A 20676-nucleotide genomic window follows, 5' to 3' on the forward strand; every position below is an offset into this window, starting at 1 on the left:
CCCCACCCCTTCCTGCCCCATTTCCCTCTACACAATCCAAAGTTCCTCCATTCTCTCCCCCACCCCACCACCACCCCCGTTATGTATCATCATCCATTGATCAGAGAAAACATTTGGCCTTTGGTTTTTTAGAATTGGCTGGCTTATTTTGCTTTAGCACCATATTCTCCAACTCCATCCATTTACCAGCAAATGCCATAATTATAATTTTCTTTATGGCTGAGTAATATTCCATTTTGTATATATACTACAATTTCTTTATCCATTCATCAATTTAAGGGTATCTAGATTGGTTCCACAATCTAGCTATTGTGAATTGAGCAGCTATGAACATTGATGTGACTGCATCACCATAGTATGCTGATTTTAAGTCCTTTGGATATAAAATGAGGAGTGGGACAGCAGGGTCAAATGGTGGGTCCATTCCAAGTTTTCTGAGGAATCTTAAAGGAGAGCCTACAGAGTGAGAGAAAATCTTTTCTACACACACTTCAGATAGAGCACTAATCTCCAAAATTTATAAAGAACTTAAAAAACTTTACATCAAAAATACAAACAACCCAATCAATAAATGGGCTAAGGAACTAGGCAGAGATAGAAGTAGATATGCAGGTGATCAACAAATATATGAAAAAGTGTTCAACATCTCTAGTTAGAGAAATGCAAATCAAAACCACCCTAAGATTTCATCTAACTCCAAACAGAATGGCTGTTAGCAAGAATATAAGCAACAATAGGTGTTAGTGAGGATGTGGGGAAAAAGGCACACTCAAACATTGCTGGTGTTGTTGCAAATTGGTGCAGCCTTTTTAAAATTTTTTTATTTGTTCTTTTTAATTACATATGACAGTAGAATCTATTTTGATTTATTTATACAAACATGAATATATCTTATTCTAATTAGGATCCCAGTCTTATAGATGTACATGATGTTGAGATTCACTGTGGTGTATTCATATATGAACATATGAAAGTTATGTCCAATTCTTTCCACTGTTTTTCCTATTCCTATCCCCGCTCCCTTCTGTTCATTCCTCTTTGTCTAATCCAGTGAACTTCTATTCCCCCACACCCCATTTGTTGCAGGTTAGCATTCACATATCAGAGAGAATATTTGTTCGAACTTTGGTTTTTGGGATTGGTGTATTTCACTTAACATGGTAGTCTCCAGTTTCATCCATATACTGGCAAATGTCATAAAGTCATACTTCTTTATTACTGAATAATAATGTGTATATATACCACATTTTCTTTATCCATTCATTTGTTGATAGGCATCTAGGTTGGTTCCATAGCTTAGCTATTGTGAATTGAACTGCTATAAATTGAACTGCTATTGATGTTGCTCTATCACTGTAGTATGCTGATTTGAAGTCCTTTGGATATATACCAAGGAATGGGATAATTGGGTCAAATGGTGGCTTCATTCCTAGTTTTTTGAGGAACCTTCATACTGCTTTCCAGAGTAGTTGCACCAATTTGCAGTCCCACCAGCAATGTATGGATGTGCCCTTCCTTTTCTCCCCATCCTCACCAACATTTGTTACTTATATTCTTGATAATTGCCATTCTGATTGGAGAGAGATGGAATCTCAGTGTAGTTTTAATTTGCATTTCTCTAATTGCTAGAAATGTTGCATCCCTAGCCCTTTTAATTTTTTATTCTGAGACAGGGTCTCACTAAGTTGCTCAGGGCCTTGCCAAGTTACTGAGGCTGGCATTGAACCTGTAATCCTCTTCGCTCAGCCTCTATGTGGCTGGGTGTGCTCCACTGTGCTTGGCTGCATTTGATTTTGAATGTGAGTGCAGCAAATGTCTCTGAGCTGCAGACCCCTGAGGGAATGATGCTGTTACCTACCAGGTCACAAGAGACTCTTTCCTCTTTGGGGAATAAGGAAGAAATCTGTACATTCAGAGCATCAGTGAGTTAAACAAAAATAAGTGGAGCTTATTCAGAGTGAGCCCCTTCGTGTAATGCACATTAGAATTGTCTGGCAGGGACATGAGAACATCCACACCAGAGTCCTGGTGCACACACACAGATGGGTTCCATAATGCAGATGATCTAAGCCAATATTTTTATTTATTTATTTATTTATTTATTTATTTATTTTTAAGTACTGAAGATTTAACCCAGGGTGCTTTGCCATTGAGCTATATTCCTAACCAGCCCCCCCCCCTTTTTATGTTTTGAGATAGGGTCTTACCAAGTTGTTTAGGTCCTTGCTCAGTTGCTGAGGCTAGCCTCAAACTTGCAATCCTCCTTCCTCAACCTCCTGAGCCACTGGGATTACAGATGTATCCCACCATGCCCAGCCCATTCAGTAGTTTTCTACTTGAGAAGACAAAACACAAGATCTTAGTTAAACCTAGCACTCTGATAGACCCTCAACTAATGACTGAGATTACCAGAATGACAGTGTTGCCCTACTTTCTCTGTGCCAATGTACATTTTTTTCCCCCAATGAGTATCTTCAATGCAGAAAATCCATTTTATCTTTTTGTATGGCTCCTTTTAATGGCAGGTGACTAGAAAATATCAGTTGGTTAGGATGTTCTACAGGTCACTCACTCGGCAATTAGGCTTCTAAGGACTGGAAGGAGCACTAATATTTTTGGGGTGAATACCATATTGGGTACTTTACATGGGGACTTCTCTCATCCTCCCCATCTTTGCCTCTCCATCTCCGTGTTAAGGTAACGAAAACCCTGTGACAAGTTGGGGCAGAAGTGGATTCTCAACCACATCAGTCAGCTTCTGAAGCCCTCTCTTTCATCATATCATGTTGACTTACACAGTTTCCTTATGATCTTTTAGATAATTTTAATAAGCCTTTTTTTTTTTTTTTTTTGGGTGCTGGGGATTGAACCCAGGGCCTTGTGCTTACAAGGCAAGCACTCTACCAACTGAGCTATCTCCCCAGCCCCTTAATAAGCCTTTTTAATGACCTCTACAGATATAAAATGCCTGCCTGAGGAAGCAGGATTCAAGTGACTTGGTATCCCAGTGGGGCACTCTTTGACGCATTTTACCTATACTGATTCATTTTATTCTTATAACAACCTGGTCCCCATTTTAGAGATTAGGGAATTTAGGCGCAGAGAACAAATACACCTACAAATAACTGCAGCTAGTCAGTGATAGAGTAGGCTTTGAGCTGGGGCAGGATGAGCTCCAGGTTTTCATTTAAAGCACATTTTTGCTTCTCAACCCAACTGACAGCCCAGTCCTAATTCTTCCACTTATTGCTGTGTGACCACATCACTTCTCTGGGTTTCAGTTTCCTTCCCTGAACAGTGTTAGGTGGATTCAATGAGATAATCTATGCCAGGCTTCCAACATGGTATCTGAATGTACCATTTCTTAAGATAGCTATTCAGTATTCTTTTGGTTCTTTTGGATCCTGTGAATTAAGAATTAGCTAAGATCTTTGAGTCTTGACACTTTTCTTTTTCCTGTGGTTCTCTTGAGTGACCCTCAGTCCATGTCCTGTCTTCCTCCCCTCTGAGTTAGGCTACAGCGGATGCCCCGTTGCCCCGCCGCACCAGAGCCTGCATCCCCTTCACCAGCGCCACATCACCGTGCCCACCAGCATCCCCCAGCAACAGGTGTTCGCCCTGGCAGAACCCAAGAGGAAACCTTCCCTCTTCTGGCACACCTTCCATAAACTCACCCCTTTCAGGAAGTGAGCAGCAGGCCCACGCTTCCCCTGACGGACTGTGAAGAAGAGAACCGAGTTTGTTCCTTCTGTGTGAAACCCAGGGAAAATTTCTTAGTCCCAGTGCTGAAAACTTCTTTGGGGACTCAATGAAGGAGAGAAAGAAGTTGAACTCACCTTCATTCTTCAGAGACCCTGCTGCCTTGGCGGAAGGGAGAAGAAGATTATGACACATAGCTCTATCCTGCACAAGAAGCTCCAAAGAGCACTCTGAGGTGGCTGGGAACCAGTGTCCAGTTCTACAGGAATGCTGTGGCAGTGGCCCCACATGCCCTGCTAGTGATGGGGACACCCTTGCTGCATTTCCAGACCACCGAGAGCTTTTCAGTGCTAAGGAAATGAGGATTGCTTCTGCATTTGGTTTCGAAGGAAATCGATGAGGGAGGGGGATAAGTATGATGCTGCCTCTCCCTACCATATGTCTGGTCGCACTTAGAAGGGGAGCTCTTACTCCCTCTGGTAGTAGGGGATCTACAGCTGCTTGGAGATGACCATGGTGTTCCCTGGTGTCATCTGTGTCCACGCATTTGCCAAATGCAAGCTTCATCTTGCAAGGTGCCTCTTCTTCAAGCTAGTCAGGGAGATTACATCCATCTCCTGGCAGCAACAGCCTGAGATGCGGAGAAACTGAGGCATCTCCAGGTCATGCTACTTTCAAGGCCAGGGAGAAATGCCACTGCCAGCCAGTTTGTCCTTGGCAAGTTGGATCCTCACCTGCCTGTGTGCCTTGTGTAACTCCTTGAGCAGAAATCACATTTCGCTCATGCATCCTAATCTAAGAAACTGCATTCAAACAACTGTTTGTGATATAAAAGCTCATTTACTTTAATTTTTTATAACATGAGAATGCACCAGTTGGAAGGCATTCTTAAAAGCCTCCTGCTCTTCTTCCAACAGTTGTTTATAATGTCTTCACCAGTAAAATTGCAACTCAGCCCATGAAGAAAACAAAGGGCAGAGTAATTCTGCTTCTTGGGGGTTTAAAGCTGCCTTTGTTATATAAACCCAAAACAGTAGTGCATGACTGTGGCATGCCAACAGGTTCTTGAAGATTTACCACCTGTAAAAGAAACCTTAACAAAATATCTAGGCTCAGAGATAACAGTCTCTTTTCAATGGAGGCCACACAGGCTGATACCTGCAGATAATAATCTCCATTTCTTTACCTATTCTGAAAAGTGTGATGAAAATAACTTTTCAATGTGTCTGGAGAAGACAGGCTCTGCACTGAGTGTGCTAACTAGGGAATATTGTGTCACATAGTTTGTGGATTTTTGTTTGAGAAGCTCATTTTTTGTATGCTGTTCTTGCAAAGTTTCTTCCCCCACAGACCCATGCTTGAGAATAAACAGGTCTACAATGTTAAAGGCCAATGGGTCAACTCCAAGGATATAGTTGTCCGCCACCTTGCCATCTGCAGTTATTCGTGCATCAAGAAAACACAACTCTGGACCTCTCTGCTAGGCCCTTAGGGCATAATGTGACTATTCAAAAGCAGGCTTACATCAGCTTGCTGGACGTTTGCCTTGCCCTGTGACTGACAGCCCCCGGGTTGCTTCTTTTTTACCACAGGTCCCTTGACAGAAGAGGTGCTATGGCTTCATGCATTGGTTGTGTGTGTGTGTGTGTGTGTGTGTGTGTGTGTGTGTGTGTATGTGTGTCCGTCCCCTTGAATAGTTGTCTAAAACTCAGTTGCATTTATATAACTAACATTTTTACTAACAAAATGTAATGATATATTTTGAAAATGACTTTTCTGTGCTAAGTAGAGCTATTTGTATGTACAGCAATTTTGAACAGGTTTTTGTTGTTTTTAATGTAATATAAAAGAATTACTTTAAGGAAGTAAAATCACTTGCTTATGTTACATTTTCAGTGAGGATTCATTCAAGTGAAGAGTCAGAGGACTTGCATTTGCTAGTATTGACCAATAGGCAATGAGGAAAGGCTTTAATGTTTTGTGACCATTCCTAATTTGTTTCCCAGCTGAGTCCTCACTTCCAGTTCCCATCTACCTCCACAGACTCCCTAACAGAGAATCATGAACACCAGGACATGTTTTTATTAAGTCAAGGTCAATTCAAGACCGGGGATTGTCCCCGTCAGTTTTATGCAGCACGAGAGTCACTTGATCAAATACCTGTCCAGGTGGATTCTACTTGGATTCTGAAGTGATTTTGAAAACTGCTAACATGTTTTTGTTTTTTTTTTAAGTCTAGAACATCCTTTGACTTCTTGAAAATCTGTGTAGCTTGAGTTTTCTTACTAAATACCTGGGTTCTGCAAAGAACAGAATGCCTCAGGTATTCTCATTTTTAGCTTGCCATACTTCCTTCGTGATTTAAGTCATGTATACCTGGAGAGAGAGAAAAAGAAACAACAAAAAACCTCTGCCTGTGTGAATTTTACTGGGGACCCTGCCCCCTCTGCCCAATCTCTCTCTTTATCCTCCCCCGCAACCCTGAGTGGGCCTTTTAATTTTTTGACCTTATAAATATGTATGATTTTTATGATTTTATGTACCAGTTTAAAAAATAAATTTTTAAAAATTTAGAATAAAATAAATAAATCTAAACTTTTTTTAAAAGAGAAAAGTCAGGCTTAGATAACTTTGCTGGTTGACACCATTTTGATGATTTTCATTTGTTCTGTCTTTAGTGTTTCAGAATTTGCTAATTCTGTGAAAGACAGTTGAAATGGCCTTGGGTCAAGAGCAGCTTTCTCAATTTTGATCATACCTAAATGTACGAGAACCCTGTAGTGAATTATAAGCCATCACAAACAATATTTGAAAAGTCCTAGAGAAGGAACATGCATTGTCTTTGGCCTGCTAACTAGGAAGAGGGTGACAAGCAGTTTGCTAGCACTTTCACAGGATACTGTCTACATGGTTTGTTTTCAGTAAGTCTGGTTTTTGTCTCCCCGCTGGTAGATCTGATTCTGTAATAAACACATCACCACCATCAGTGCCATTTCTAAATATTGTGCCATCTAATCTAGTTGAGGACTAATACTACATCTTATGATGCGCTTGTCCAAACACATAGCAAAAGTGTTTTACTTCAAAATTTGCTTCACAATTGGAATCTTTTGTAAAAGCCAGGTGGTCCAGCATCTGGCCAAGCAGAAATCTCTGCATTCCTGAATCACTGATATTCCTGAATACAAATCAGTCTACTTTTCCTAGTCTGATTTTCCAGAGCTGGGAGAGTGTTACTGCATTATTCTTACATGAAGGAGAAGAGAACTGTGAAGTGTTCTTAAAAGGACAGTGCCAACAAGTGTGAATAAAATGTCCTTTCAATGGCTTACAGGCCAGGGATGTTGGACATAACTTCTATGTTAAACTTTCAGCAAAGTTTTCCCTGTAGCATGCTTCACCTACATACTATTCTCGTTTATCTTGTTTGTTTTCAAGATGTAATTAATGCAAATGGAGTTCAAAGATTTTGGAAAATAGTAAGTGGAAAATTCTAGCTGGTCTTGGAAGGAGATAAAAAAAAAAAAAAAACCCAGAAGCTTAAGTGTTTTATGTAAATTTACCTGACAACAACATACTTTTATTATTGCCTTTAGTTACCTCATTGGCATTGACATTTGTATTTAGAAAATACTTTGAACCAACTCTGTAATTTAATAATTAGTTTTTTTGTACATAATAAACCCATTGTGTATGACTTGCTTACCCACTTTGCAAGGCTTTTGGTGACTTTTAACTCATTCACATAAAGATGACATTGTCTGTGTAAGTCAAGTGACGCTTCCAAAGTGGTGGATTAGCTTTGACAGCTGAAGTCTGGTCTACGAGATTACTGTAACTTGATATGTATTTTTGTTGAAATTTCTTTTTGTAAAAAAAAAAAAAAAATTTACAATGTTATTTGAATGATTTATTGTAAATGCTGTGAATCTATATTTGTTGTTTTGTATCTGTATATTAAAATTAATTTCCCAAACTGGTCCTAGTAGTTCATTTGAATAGTAAAATAAGATGGTGCTATATTTAAAAAAAAAAAGAAAGAAGAAAGAGACCATGAATGCCAGGAGTCTCTGAGATGGGAAGATCCTTTTCTGCTCTCATTTCTTCTAGCAACAATTCATCCATTAATGTCCTCACTCTGGGCAGGTGTGAGAGAAAGAAGGTTCCAAGGGGAAATAAGAGGGCCACTTGACTTGAAAAAGTCACAAACTAATGGAATCAGACTGATGTAAGCAGAAGTGGAAATGGGATGTCCTGGTTTGCTTTTGCCTTTTGGTGCTGGGAGCTGCACCCAGGGCCTCCCGCATGCTCTGCCTGTGCTGCACCCCCTGCCCTGCAAGTCCTGGTTTGTTGCAGCAGCTTTTACAACGAATGGAGTGTGGGTGGCCCAGATGTACCCCCTTGCCACAGCTGCAGGGCAGGGTCCCTCTACCAGGAGGTGGCCTGTGGTCCTAGGCTCCCCTTACCCTTTGGATGTGGGGTGGATGTGAGAATTTCCTTCCCTAATTAACACTGAGAAAAGCCAACTAAATAGCCCATTGTTTGCCGTGACTAATCAGAAAAGGGTTCCTAAGAAAGCTGCCAAGTGCTTCTTGCTGGCTGTTTACTCCTAGGTCCACCTACATCAGAGGGAGCTGCTGGCCCCTCCTTGGGCTTTGCTTGGGTGGGAAGCAGGGTGGTCCGCGATGGAACCATCCATAGGAGTGACAATAATTGGAGGACAGTGGCATGAACTAACATGCATTAGCCACCTACTCTACATTGGAGAACTGGAATGTGTGAATCCTCCAAAGGAGCTTGTGGGGCCGAAGGGGAGCACAAACAGGTGTGACAGAACAGTGGGAACTAAGAACACCAGAGCTGCATAGCTGTTACACAGAGATGAGAGTGGACTCCTCTTCCCAGGTGAGTATCCAGAGAGAGGTGTCACACCAGGTGCGGGGGTGGGAGGTGAGTTCCTCAGGGTTAACCATGTCAGACAAGATGGAGCTGAGGTCACATGGTCTCAGTGTGACCAAAATAGTGAGCAGAAGCCTGATGGCTAAGGCCCTGTGGCCCATGGTGGCACTTGGGATTTCCTTATGTGACCACACGGTTTAAGGAAGGTTGCAGCCAGGATGGCCTATGTAGGAGCTGGCTGGGTCGCAATGAAAAAGGGCAAATGTCAAAACCAGAGGTAGAGGGGTAGATAACTCAGGAGACAAGGCAGGAGAGCAGGAGGTGGGGGTGCAGGCTACTCAGTGGCCCTGGCAGATCTCATGGGTAAGGTGGAAGGACACTGGTCAGGTTCTGGTGTGATGAGTGAGTGGGTGGGAGTGCCATACACCGAGACTGAAGCGTAGCTTAATAGTGCAGCCCAGATCCTCGTGCTTGCATTGCTGAACATCTGGCACATCCTGCTGGCAAGGGTAGCATGGAGCTCAGGAGAGAGGTCAAGGCTGGAAATGGGTTGGAGAAGGTTCCAGGAGCAGAGGCATCAAAGCAGAGTGGGCCACACACAACCCTGAAGACTGAGCGCCCAGGGGATGGATCTCTCTTGGCAGCTGGACATTGCTGCTGGGAGCCTAGCACATGAAGGAACCTCAAGTATCTGGGTATAGCGGTTAAGAGATGAGTGCAGGCCATAAGGGATAGCCAAGAAGCCAAATCCAGGTAATGTTTGCCTGCAAATCCAGTTCCCTCCCCTGGACCTTTAGTGTTGGTTTGCTGTACAGATGAGGAATGGAGTCGTTTGGAGAGTAGGGTTGGATGTCTAGCTCCTCTAAAGTGAGGCTTGTCCTCACCAGCATACCATCTCCCATGTGGCCTCTGCAATCAAGTCCCCAGCACCATCCAGAAACAGACTTGAGGAATTCTGTCCTCCTGAAACTAACTGTATTAGATAAATCTTAATGGACATACCTATCAGGAAAGGTGAAGAATCAAATTGCATGACATTGAGGAAATGGTCACATCATGCTTTTCTTAGCTGCAGGTCGGGGTGCATGTATGAAGGGAATGAATGCTGGATCCTTTCCTACCCAAAGACCTACTGTCAAAAGGCATTACAAAGCAGTTTGACCACGGTGATCCTGGTTCAGGGTCCAGCTGAGACCTGGCCGCTGGTAGTCTTTATTTTTGTCCTGTTGCCTCACAATTGACCTTAGGTTCACTGCAAAGCTGCTCAAGAAAAGTCTGAACATGATTTTAAGGAAAGAAACCTGCCATGGAGATTCCTTCCTTCAGATTCCATGGGGGGGATCACCTTATTTTATTAAAAGGGTGAGAGGAGGGGGATTAAGTTTTCCACATTAAGGAGTGCTAGTAATCAAAGTTACCTGACTCATGCCTTGCCATGAATCTTGAAGCTCTTCCAAGACATCTTGTGCCTTCCTCCATCCCCTCCCCTTCCTGCTATTTTGCAGTTATGTCCACTAGGGAATTGTAGGCAGGAAGGCCTGATTTTCTTTAGTTTGCCCTGGATTCCTGATTTGCACAGCACCTAGGTGCAGCCTGCAGCCCTGAGGTTCAGGTAAGCGCATGGGGAGGGGATTTCTTTACCTTCAGGTTAAGGCCTCTGGTCCCAAAACAGCTTTGTAATATCAGTGTGGGTGAGTCTGGCCTCATTATTTGCAAAACAGATGTCTTGGAGAGTTTGGGGTAGTAGGAAAGGGAGCACAGTGTTTTTAAAAATTCTTTCTTAAGAGGCTAAATAGGAGAGAAAAGCAGATCTTGAAATTGTTTTGCCAGAACTCTGCAAATTGGCTGGGAGGAGAGAGAAAAATCATACGATAATGTTCATAAAAATAACTGATCTTTCAGGAGAGCTTTCTAGAGAAGCTTGCAGGCTATTTTGCATAAATTTTAATGTTTACATTTTTTATATTTATGGCTATGCTAGTATAGTAAAAATATATGTTGAAGAGAAAATGTATAAGGTGTACAAGTTCAGAACACATGGAAGAAAATATAGCCAATAAAGGCAACTTTGAGATATTTAGATTCTTAGGCTGCCAAATGTGGGAAGGGATGTCAGGGTGTTAGTTCATCTCTCACATTTTAAGCACAAGGAGGCTGAGGCTCTGGAAGCAAGGGGTTGGAAACCTAGTTAAGATCACTCAACTGTTTTTTGGCAGATGTGTATTAAGTCAGCCTTTGGGGAGAGTAGGATTTTTTTGTTGTTGTTCTCAGTATAAAAGAGTAGTGTTTATTCAAGTGAGAAGAAAAGAGACAGAACTCTCAAAGGGCAAGAGGGACCCAATAGAGGCTTCCCAGAAGTAAGAATCTTGAAGAGTGGAAACCCTTAACCTTGGCTGTGAATTAGAGAAAATTAATCATGAGAGCCACAGGATAACCCTGTATCAAGAGGGTTAATAATGAGAGAGAAGTATAGGTAACAGGAGAATAGACCCAGAAGTAGGACATTAACTCAGTCAGAACCTACTTTATTTGGGACTAAAAACAAGTAATCCTAAGTCGTTTGCAGTCTGTGTCCCTTTGCCCCTTCCATGTCAGAATGCCAGGTCCAGGAGATCACAGCATTCATCAGGTGGCTGCACCATGTTTCGATGCTTCCAGATTGCTTGTCTTCATCTAAGGCAGGGACACGCCTGAGGGTTTGTGCCCATGTGTCCTCAGCCACTCTGAGCCTTGGACTGACTGCAGATGTCCACAAGCCCCCCTCACTTCTCATGAGAACCCACACCTTGGGCAGCAGATGCTTTGTGAAAGTCAGGATGTGGGCTTGGTTGTCATGTCAAAGATGGGCTATAAGGACAACACTCGTGCATGGAATCTAGGATTCTTCCTATCCCCAAACTGTTGCCCACACCCTGTGTGCACCCCATCACAGGAAAAGGGGAAGAACCCAAGGAGTGACACACGCATTCCCTTTCTCTAGTCCTCAATTGCACACATTACTTTTGCCATTCCCATGGGCCCGAATCTAGTTTCATGGTCAAATCTAGGCTGCAAGGGAGGCTGGTAAGCGCACTCTATTGTGGGCAGTCAGGGGCCCAGCTAGAATTGCTATTACCTGAAGGAAGTGAGAGAGGTCTTGGAAACAGCCAGGGATCTCCACCCAAAGACTAACAAAGCTCAGAGTTGACACCTAGACCCCTCCCCGAGGGTTGTGCAGACACAGGTGGAACTAGGATAATATTTAATTAATTCACTCACTCAAATATTTGATGGTGAGGTATCAAAAACAAGGAAGTAGAAAGATGATGCTATTACCTTCAAAAAATATTAAACTTGATTGGTGCTTACTCACTGGTTACTAGCCTAGGTGAGATATGGAGAGCAAGTGAGGTCTGGGGGTGCAGTGAGAGAAGAGAGAGAATGTGAAGTTGCCCACAGGGAAAGATGGGGACTTAGAAGGGATCCTACCTGCAGTGTCTTCTGGAGAAAGACCAGACAGCAGTTCAAAGCTGAAGGTGATCACTGCAGTTGAACTAATGAAGTTGAGCTTTCAACCCATAGTTTTGTGAGAGGAACAGACGCCATATTTTTTTCAAAAGAGCATTAATAAAATTTCTGCTATATTCCTTGTTCAAACCCTCAATGTTCTACAACAAAGTGCAAGCGCCTAAGTTTTATTATAGTACCACAATTTTTTTCTACTGGTTATTTGGGAGCAAATTGTGTTTAATTAAAATTACCCATTGAAGATTGTGTGATAAGCACAGAGCATAAGTAAGTTAGATGTTCTCTGCCTACCCTACATCAAGTATGCAAAACTCAAAAGAATTATAGAAGGACAAATATTTACTTTTACGTTAATTCTTCTCTAGCTGGAGAGCAAATGGAGTTTTTCCCACTTGACACCTTCATTATCTTGTGATCTTTTCAGCACTGGGGTGATAGAACATACCAGAACCTGTGGGACACTGTGAAGGCAGTTCTGCAGGGAAGTTTATAGCTATGAGTGGAATAACTTGTAGTGTACATTTTGAAACGTTGAGAGGAAAACTATACAATCCCCAGCAAAGGCTAGTTAGTGGAATTTAGAGTTGACTACTATCATCAGTCACTTCTGAGTTACACAAAAGATGCAGGTGCAGATTATTCATGGATTTGGCTCTTAGGAAACACAAGTCAGTTTCCTGAAGTGGAGTGAGTTTTTTACTTCAATGGGAAACATCTGCATTTCCTTTTCCAAAAAATACTCTTAGCCTTAGACTGGACCCTGTGATCCTTAGAGACTGCCACAAGATGGCGATATAGTCCTTTGAATGGCAGAACCTAAGTATTTTCATTTAAACAATACTTATCTAGACATATATGTACAGTGCTATAAAAAAAGATTTTTAAACAGAAAAATGTCCCATTGCCCCATCATTCTAAAAAATATTCATTTTCATATATTACTTCTAGTTTGCTTATATGCATACATACATAGGTAACAGTCATAATGTGCCTGATATTCTAGTTTACTTTTTAATAAATTCAATGCTGCATATATCTTTTCCACATTTCAACTGACTTTCATAATTATTTTGGTGATTCATACTATTCTACTTCCTACATCACTTTCGATTGCTACACATTGTGCACCTTTTCGCCATTATAGATAAGACTTTAGTCATCTCTCTGTGTTTGACACACAAATCTTGGATCATGATGAAGATGGATTATTGGTACTGAGTCACAGATAAGGGTATCTTTTGCTTTTTACATTTCCAAAGTGTTGTGCAGCTCTACATTGCTGTCAGTAGCACATGAAGATCTGAGTTCTGACTAGTTGCAATAACCTATGTGTTCATTTTGCTTTAAGTCCTAAAATACCTACCAAGATAATGTTTGTTGCATTTGACAAATATTTATTCAATCTGATGTTTCAAGTTTAATACTGGGTACTGGAAATATAACAATGTGGGGAATTCTGTCATGTGGGGAGCCAGAATTTTAATCCTACAATTATGTCATCAAATATTAAACCCCTACCATGACAGGTACCATGGAAGAGAGGGACAGGGAGCTACATGCACCTTCCTGGGGAGGATGGATTTTGTCAGGAGGTCCCATGAATCTGATTGTCCGCATTCTTGCAGGGGCTTGTGTATACTGTTCCCTTTGTTTGGAACACTCTTCCTAATTACCTCTTCCTCCCTTATTCAGAGCTCAGCCCCTTCTTGAGGTTTGCCTTTGCTCCTGATGAGGTTAGAAAGCAAATCAAAGACCTGAGTTATAAGAGAAAAGACTTGAAAATGCACTTCTCCCAAATTGTGTGACCTTGTGTGTGTATGCGTGTGTGTGCATGTGTGTGTGCATATGTGTGTGCATGTGAGCAGATCCTTCAAAGATCTACATTCAAAGAATATGTCTAGTCACAACAGGACTACTTGGAATGCTTTGCTAATTGGTGTGTGTGTGTGTGTGTGTGTGTGAGACAGGATCTCACTAAATTGCTTAGAACCTCCCTAAATTGCTGAGGCTGTCTTCGAACTTGTGATCCTCCTGCCTCAGCCTCCCCAGTCACTGGGTTTATAGGCATGATCCACTGTGTCCACCTAATTTAATATTTTATTGTGATAAAATATATGTTAAAATAAAAATAAATCAAATTTATCAATTTAACCATTTTAAGTTCATGGTTTAGTTGCATTAAACCATGTGGTTTTATCATACAACCATCAACCCATCTATCTCTAGAACTTTTTCATCTTTTCAAAGTGAAACTCTGTACCCACTAAATACAAGTTCCTGATTCTCCCTAATTTCCCCAATCCCTGGAATCCCCCCACCCTACTTTCTCTATGCGCTTTACTGTTTTAGATCCCTCACATGAGCGGCTCATACAGATCTTTGTGTAACTGGCTTGTTTCACATAGCATAATGTTCTCAAGATTCATCCATGTTGTAGCATGGGTCAGAATTCCCTTCTTTCAGACTGAACATTATTTCACTGCATGCACATACCACATTTTGTGTGTCCATCTCCCACTGATGAGCATGCGGGTTGTTCCCACCTCTTGGTCATTATGAACAATGATATTCTTAACATGAGTTCTCAGCTCAAATCTCTACTTTCAATTATTTCAGGAATATTCCCAGAAGTGGAATTTCTGGATCAGATGGTAATTCTGATTGCTTTATTGTTTATAATGTGCTTTTTTATATACATTATGATAAAATTTGGTTTTTACATCAGCCCTGTGAAATGAGTAAGCATGCTTCTCTGGCTCGAAATAAAAAAAGTAGTTTTATAGTTTGGATGCAAAATGTCCCTCGGAGGTCATGTATTGAAGGTTTGGTCCCTAATGCAGTAATATTCAAAGGTGGGGCTTTTGGGAAGTGAATTGGATCATGAGGGCTCTGAATTCATCAATGGATAAATACTTTGGTAGATTCATAGTTGATGGCTTTGTTGGGAGGTGGTGCAGACTTCACAGGTGGGGCCTAATTGGAGGAAATAGGTCACTGGGGGCATGCCATGGAAGGATATTTCTTGTCCATGGCCCCTTTCTTTTTCCTTCCTGTCTGCCCTTCTGCCATGTTTCTGCCTTACCACAGCAATGAAGTCAGGTTACATGGACTGAGTTCTCTGAAATCATGAGTCAAATAAATCTTTCTTCATTAAGTTGGTTTTCTCAGGTATTTTGTCCCAGTGACAAAATTGAAAAGATAAATAAAAGAGTATCCTGATCTCAGACTTGGCTTCCTCATTTATCATTCCCCATTAAGAATAATCCTAATCACTTGTGTTACCTCCCAAAGACAATGTCTTCCTGATTGCAACCAGTGTGGTCAGCTACCAGGTTTCTACTCTCATCTGCCCTGACCACTCCGTCCCAGTCTGACTAAGGATGGGCTCATTTCCCACTGCAAGGAGCATAGTCTGTGTCCATGGCACCAATGACAAAGGTGTCTCCTTTCTGTTTCTGTCTTCTAGCTCAGACTCTGTCATTTGGACCATGAAGATCTGGTGGTTCCTGCTTACCATGGGAGTCTGTATAGGGAACATAAACTCACAGGACACGTGCAGGCAAGGGCACCCTGGCATCCCAGGGAATCCTGGTCACAACGGTCTGCCTGGGAGAGATGGAAGAGATGGAGCAAAGGGTGACAAAGGGGATGCAGGTACTCACCACCTGGTGGCCTTCTATTGTCTTCCATTGATGCCTTCAACGCTTTATCATATTTTTTCATTGTCTGTGTGGTTTTCCGACCACCCACCAAACCCTCATCCATTCACATGTCAAACACTTATCAAAGTCTCTCTATATCTGATGCTGCACTGGGTGCTGGGATGTAGTGAGGACTAGGCTGACCTGAGCCTGCTGCCCTAGTGGGCTTCTCATCCACTGGGGATACTGTTTGTTGGCCACTGTCTCTGATAGTATAGGGCCTATTCAGTTGTATATGATGTCATCAATCTTCTGGCCTTAGCAACAGTCATGATGCATCTTCAGCAACATGAAGCCAACAGAGAGATCTGATGGCTAAGTACAACAGTCCCATATTATTCATGGAGGATTATGTTCCAAGACTTCCAGTGCATTTTAACCAGCAGGTGGCTAAAACCACAGAGAGTATAGAACCCTATATATAGTGGGGTTTTTTTATGCAGACATACACTTAAAAAAGTTTAATTTATAAATTAGGCAGAGTAAGACATTAACAACAGCTGATACTAAAATATAACATTTGTAATACTATATGTAATAAAATTGCCAGCATCACCACTCTTGCCCTTCAAGCCATAAAATAAGGGTTACTTAAATACAAGAACTGTGATACTGAGACAATCTAATAACTAAGATGGCTACCACGTGACTAAACCAGCAGGTAGCATATACAGGCTAGATCCACTGAAAAAGGGATGATTCACATTCTGATCAGGACAGAGTGGGATAATGTGAGAATTCATCATGCTACTCAATATGGCATGCAATTTAAAACTACACATTACTTATTTTTATATGGAGGCCTGACAGTTTATTGAGTGGGTGTGGTGAAGCTTGAAGGTTACCAGGAGGCAACTTGATTCCTTTCCAACACCACCCTGCAAATACACTCTGTGAAGTCTCCTGTTGAATAATATCTCTGGAAAATCCATGCTATTCTAGTCACATTTAGTCATTAGACCTGTCTCATTTCCAGGTAGTGGAAAGTCCAGTCCAAATTAATAGGAAAACTTCAGTCTTAATGAACGCCAAGTATTTTACCCTCTCACTGGGACCATGATGGTGTGTTTGTGTTTTATTTTTTAACATAGGGATTTAAATTTTTATTTAAAAATATTTTACATACACAAAAGAGATGGATGATAGATAAGGAATAAGATAAAACATATATCCAATACCAAATTTCTTTCTTCCTTATCGAATCTCTTACCTTTCTCTTCACTTGTATCCATTCTTTCCAGTTTTACTTGTTTCTTAGAAGTATATATGTTTTACATGTATTTTCCAGGTAGTTCATATAGATTGTATTTAACATTGTTCTTGGAAAATATTCAATCACATTGCTCACACAAACAATTCACATACTCTTTATCTTTTCCTTTTGAAGTGTGTTTGTATGCTTTATAATGAATGCATGTTTAGTGCATTACCTGCCCATAAGCAGACACACATAAATGTGCATTGGTGAGGGTCCATGTTCATGCTTTGTTACTTGATCAAGAAAGCTTGGTTGTCTCTGCTTTAGAGTTTGCAAGAACTGAGAATTAAGCAGGGAAACAAAAGAGAAAGCCTTATGGTCAGGAGGGAGTGAGGAGAGAAGGACAGGCAGGGAGTTAATGTAAGGATGACTTTCACCTGGAGGTCCCACAGTACCCAGGGCTTGCTTGGGAACAGTGGCTCTGAGCTGCTTGGAGTCCCTCAGTGACTGCCCTTATGACCATCAGTGTCTCCAGAGCACACGTTTCCTTCCCAACATTCCTTGCTGTGCTCATGTGGCACATCCTGCTGCAGGTACTTAGGAAGTCGCCTGATTCATTACTAACTCATTTATCTAATATAGTTAAGTAACCCAGATGCTCACTCATGCCTGCCTCTCTCCACCCCTGGGAGGGAGTGCCCATAGGGGCACATCACCCCCAGGACACTCCACCATACATCACCCATGGAGACCAACGGCTGAAAAATCAGGTTTGGAATTCCAACTCTTCTGTTTTCTTCTTTTCTACCTAGGAGAACCAGGACATCCTGGTGGCCCAGGGAAGGACGGAATAAGTGGAGAGAAAGGAGAACGAGGTCAGAAGCTGGCTTCCTATTTATCATGCTCTAATGTGGAACTAACATGGATTTCACAATAGCTATTATATGCTTGCTACTATGAATAAGTCCAGATATGACTCTGAGGATGTCCCAACAACAGAGGCTATTCAGTTCTTGCTTTCCAGAAGAAGCCCATGAGGAGCACAGGGATCAGCAAGCTTTTTGTGTCAAAGGCCAGGCAGTAGATATTTTCAGCTCTGCATTGCCTCTACTAAACTCTGCCATTGTAGTGAAAAAGTGCCACAGTTGCTATGTAAATGTGGCTGTGTTTCTGTGAAGCTGAGTTTGAAGACTGACATTTGAGCCTCATGTGATTTTCACAGGCGACAGAATATTATAATGACAATTTAAACATGTCAAACATTCTTAGCTTGTGGGCTGTAAATAAGGACAGATTTGGTCAATGGGAGACAGTCTGATGAACCCTGACTTACTGGATGAGCACCAAGGAAGAAGACTGAATTTGGACTCAGTGCATCTGGCCCTACTGCATGGAGAAGGTGGCCCTGGAATGGGGTCCTGAAAGGGTAGAGAGGATGCTGGCAGTCGGCAGCTGATGGAGAGAAAGGCGATTCACTGTACCTTGTTCTAAGTGCTTCTCGTGTATCGACTCCCTGGATACAAGAGCCCTGTGACCTAGGTAGCATTACTGTCCTGATTTTATAGATGGGAAGAGAGGTGTAGGAGGCTTATTCATTGGCCTGACAACCCATAAGCACAAGGGGTGGAGACAGGAGGGAGTCCTGGCATTGACCTCCAGAATCCATGCTTGAATCCACTGTGCTCTGTTTTGGGTGGAGGCAACACAGAAGCACCAATGAATGAAGAAAACACACTATAACTGGTAGAATGAGCAGGCTGGGGCTGGACAGTAGAGAGGGATGAATGCCACACTCAAGACTTGACTTTATGTCACAAGGAGTTTCTTTTTAAATTTTTTTTTGTAGTTGTAGATGGACAGCATGCCTTCACTTTATTTGTTCATTTTTATGTGGTACTGAGAATCAAACCCAGCACCTCACATGTGCCATGCAAGCGCCCTGCCACCGAGCCCCAGTCCCAGCCCCTCATGAGGAGTTTTTTAGGGGGTATCACATCACTAGGTCTGAGCATCCGTTAACTAAATATCCTGAGTCAGTCTGCTGTTTGCAGTGCTGCCCTGCTCTGAGGAGTGTTTCCCTTAAGGGCTGGCCTTGTTTCATGGTCAACATGGTAGGCTTAAATGGTCAAGGGTTGTCATTTCTCATTTAGGAGACAGGAGTCAAAAGGTGTTTTTTGTGTGTGGGTGTACATGCATTTATGCTGTGCACACATGCCTGTAATCTGGGAGTAAATTAATTTTCAAACCTTGAGCAGATACTCCATCTCAATTAAATGCTCAGTCACAGAAAAGCCAGAGTTGTTCACAAGGGAATAGTTAACAAACCATCTCTTTATTCTCTTCCCTCTATTTAGGAGCAGATGGAAAAGTTGAAGCAAAAGGCATCAAAGGTGATCAAGGCTCCAGAGGATCCCCAGGGAAGCATGGGCCAAAGGGATCTGTTGGACCCATGGGAGAGAAAGGGCTCCAAGGAGAGACTGGCCCTCAAGGGCAGAAGGGGGATAAGGGTGATGTGGGTCCCACTGGTCCAGCAGGTCTAACAGGCAATGACGGACCTTTGGGCCCCACTGGCTTACCTGGCCCTGTAGGTCCCATTGGCAAGCCAGGTCCCAGGGGAGAAGCTGGACCTGTGGGACCCCAGGGTGAACCAGGAGTCCGGGGAGTAAGAGGCTGGAAAGGGGAGCGAGGAGAAAAAGGGAAAATGGGTGAGACTCCAGTCTTGCCGAAGAGTGCTTTCACTGTGGGGCTCACAGTGCTGAGCAAGTTTCCTCCTTCTGATGTACCCATTAAATTCGACAAGATCTTATATAACGAATTCAACCATTACAATGTAGCTACGGGGAAATTCACTTGCCATATTGCTGGGGTCTATTACTTCACCTACCACATCACTGTTTTCTCCAGGAATGTGCAGGTATCTTTGGTCAAAAATGGGGTAAAAGTACTGCATACCAAGGATGGTTATATGAGCTCTGAGGACCAGGCCTCTGGTGGTATTGTCCTGGAGTTGAAGCTTGGGGATGAGGTGTGGATGCAGGTGACAGGAGGAGAAAGGTTCAATGGCTTGTTTGCGGATGAGGACGATGACACAACGTTCACAGGCTTCCTTCTCTTCAGCAGCTCATGACAGAAGATTGTATAGATGCCTCACCATTGGTCAGAATTAGCTTTAATTTACTTGAGGATTTGACTGTATTAATTCCTTCAATTATTGCAGTAATCTTTAAAAGGTGCAAATGGGAAAGTCACTCCTAAAAAATTGTTTCTGTGTAATTTACAATCCTCCAAAGAGTAAAATTTTAAATAGTTGCCCTATTTATTATCATTCATTTGTTTGTTTGCAGTACTAGGAATCAAACTGAGGGCTTTGTGGATACTAAGCAAGCACTTCACTCCTGAGATACATCTCCAGTCTGTTTATTATAATTTATTTTAATATTTTTCATCCTTCCCATGATCTGGGGAACCCCTTGCATGTGTTTCTGATAGGCAGAATTCTGCTACTACTCAGAGTTCTAAGGAGACTTATTATGATATAGTGCTCATCTATGCTTCTGAGGACATTAGAGAGAAAGAGAAGGAAAAGTAGGCTCTGAGGTAGGGCACTTGCCTAGCATGTGTGAGACCCTTGGTTCCATCCCCAGTACAACACGAAAAAATGCTTATTCCACT

General features: G+C 42.1%; 2 protein-coding genes across 10 annotated transcripts in view; both read left to right on the forward strand.

Moving 5' to 3' along the window:
* Spata13 (spermatogenesis associated 13) overlaps positions 1-7287 on the forward strand; it is a 322568-nt gene extending 315281 nt beyond the window's left edge. For all 8 annotated transcript variants that reach the window (XM_047552797.1, XM_047552802.1, XM_047552801.1 and 5 more), the window contains one exon: positions 3515-7287. In XM_047552797.1, coding sequence (XP_047408753.1) covers positions 3515-3690 — 176 coding nt within the window. In that variant the 3' untranslated portion in view covers positions 3691-7287. The remainder of the gene's footprint in view (positions 1-3514) is intronic.
* A 1222-nt stretch (positions 7288-8509) lies between these two features.
* Positions 8510-20319, forward strand: C1qtnf9 (C1q and TNF related 9). 2 transcript variants are annotated; one of them, XM_047553473.1, is made up of 4 exons: positions 8510-8604; positions 15572-15759; positions 17817-17879; positions 19359-20319. In XM_047553473.1, the coding sequence occupies exons 2-4, from the start codon at positions 15594-15596 to the stop codon at positions 20129-20131; spliced, it is 1002 nt and encodes a 333-aa protein (XP_047409429.1). In that variant the 5' UTR covers positions 8510-8604; positions 15572-15593; the 3' UTR covers positions 20132-20319. The 2 variants fall into 2 exon arrangements, with proteins under 2 accessions (XP_047409429.1, XP_047409428.1); XM_047553472.1 differs by lacking the exon at positions 8510-8604 and adding an exon at positions 10130-10210.
* The last annotated feature ends 357 nt before the right edge of the window (positions 20320-20676 follow it).

This window comes from Sciurus carolinensis, chromosome 5 (assembly GCF_902686445.1).
Source record: "Sciurus carolinensis chromosome 5, mSciCar1.2, whole genome shotgun sequence".
Lineage (NCBI taxonomy): Eukaryota > Metazoa > Chordata > Mammalia > Rodentia > Sciuridae > Sciurus > Sciurus carolinensis.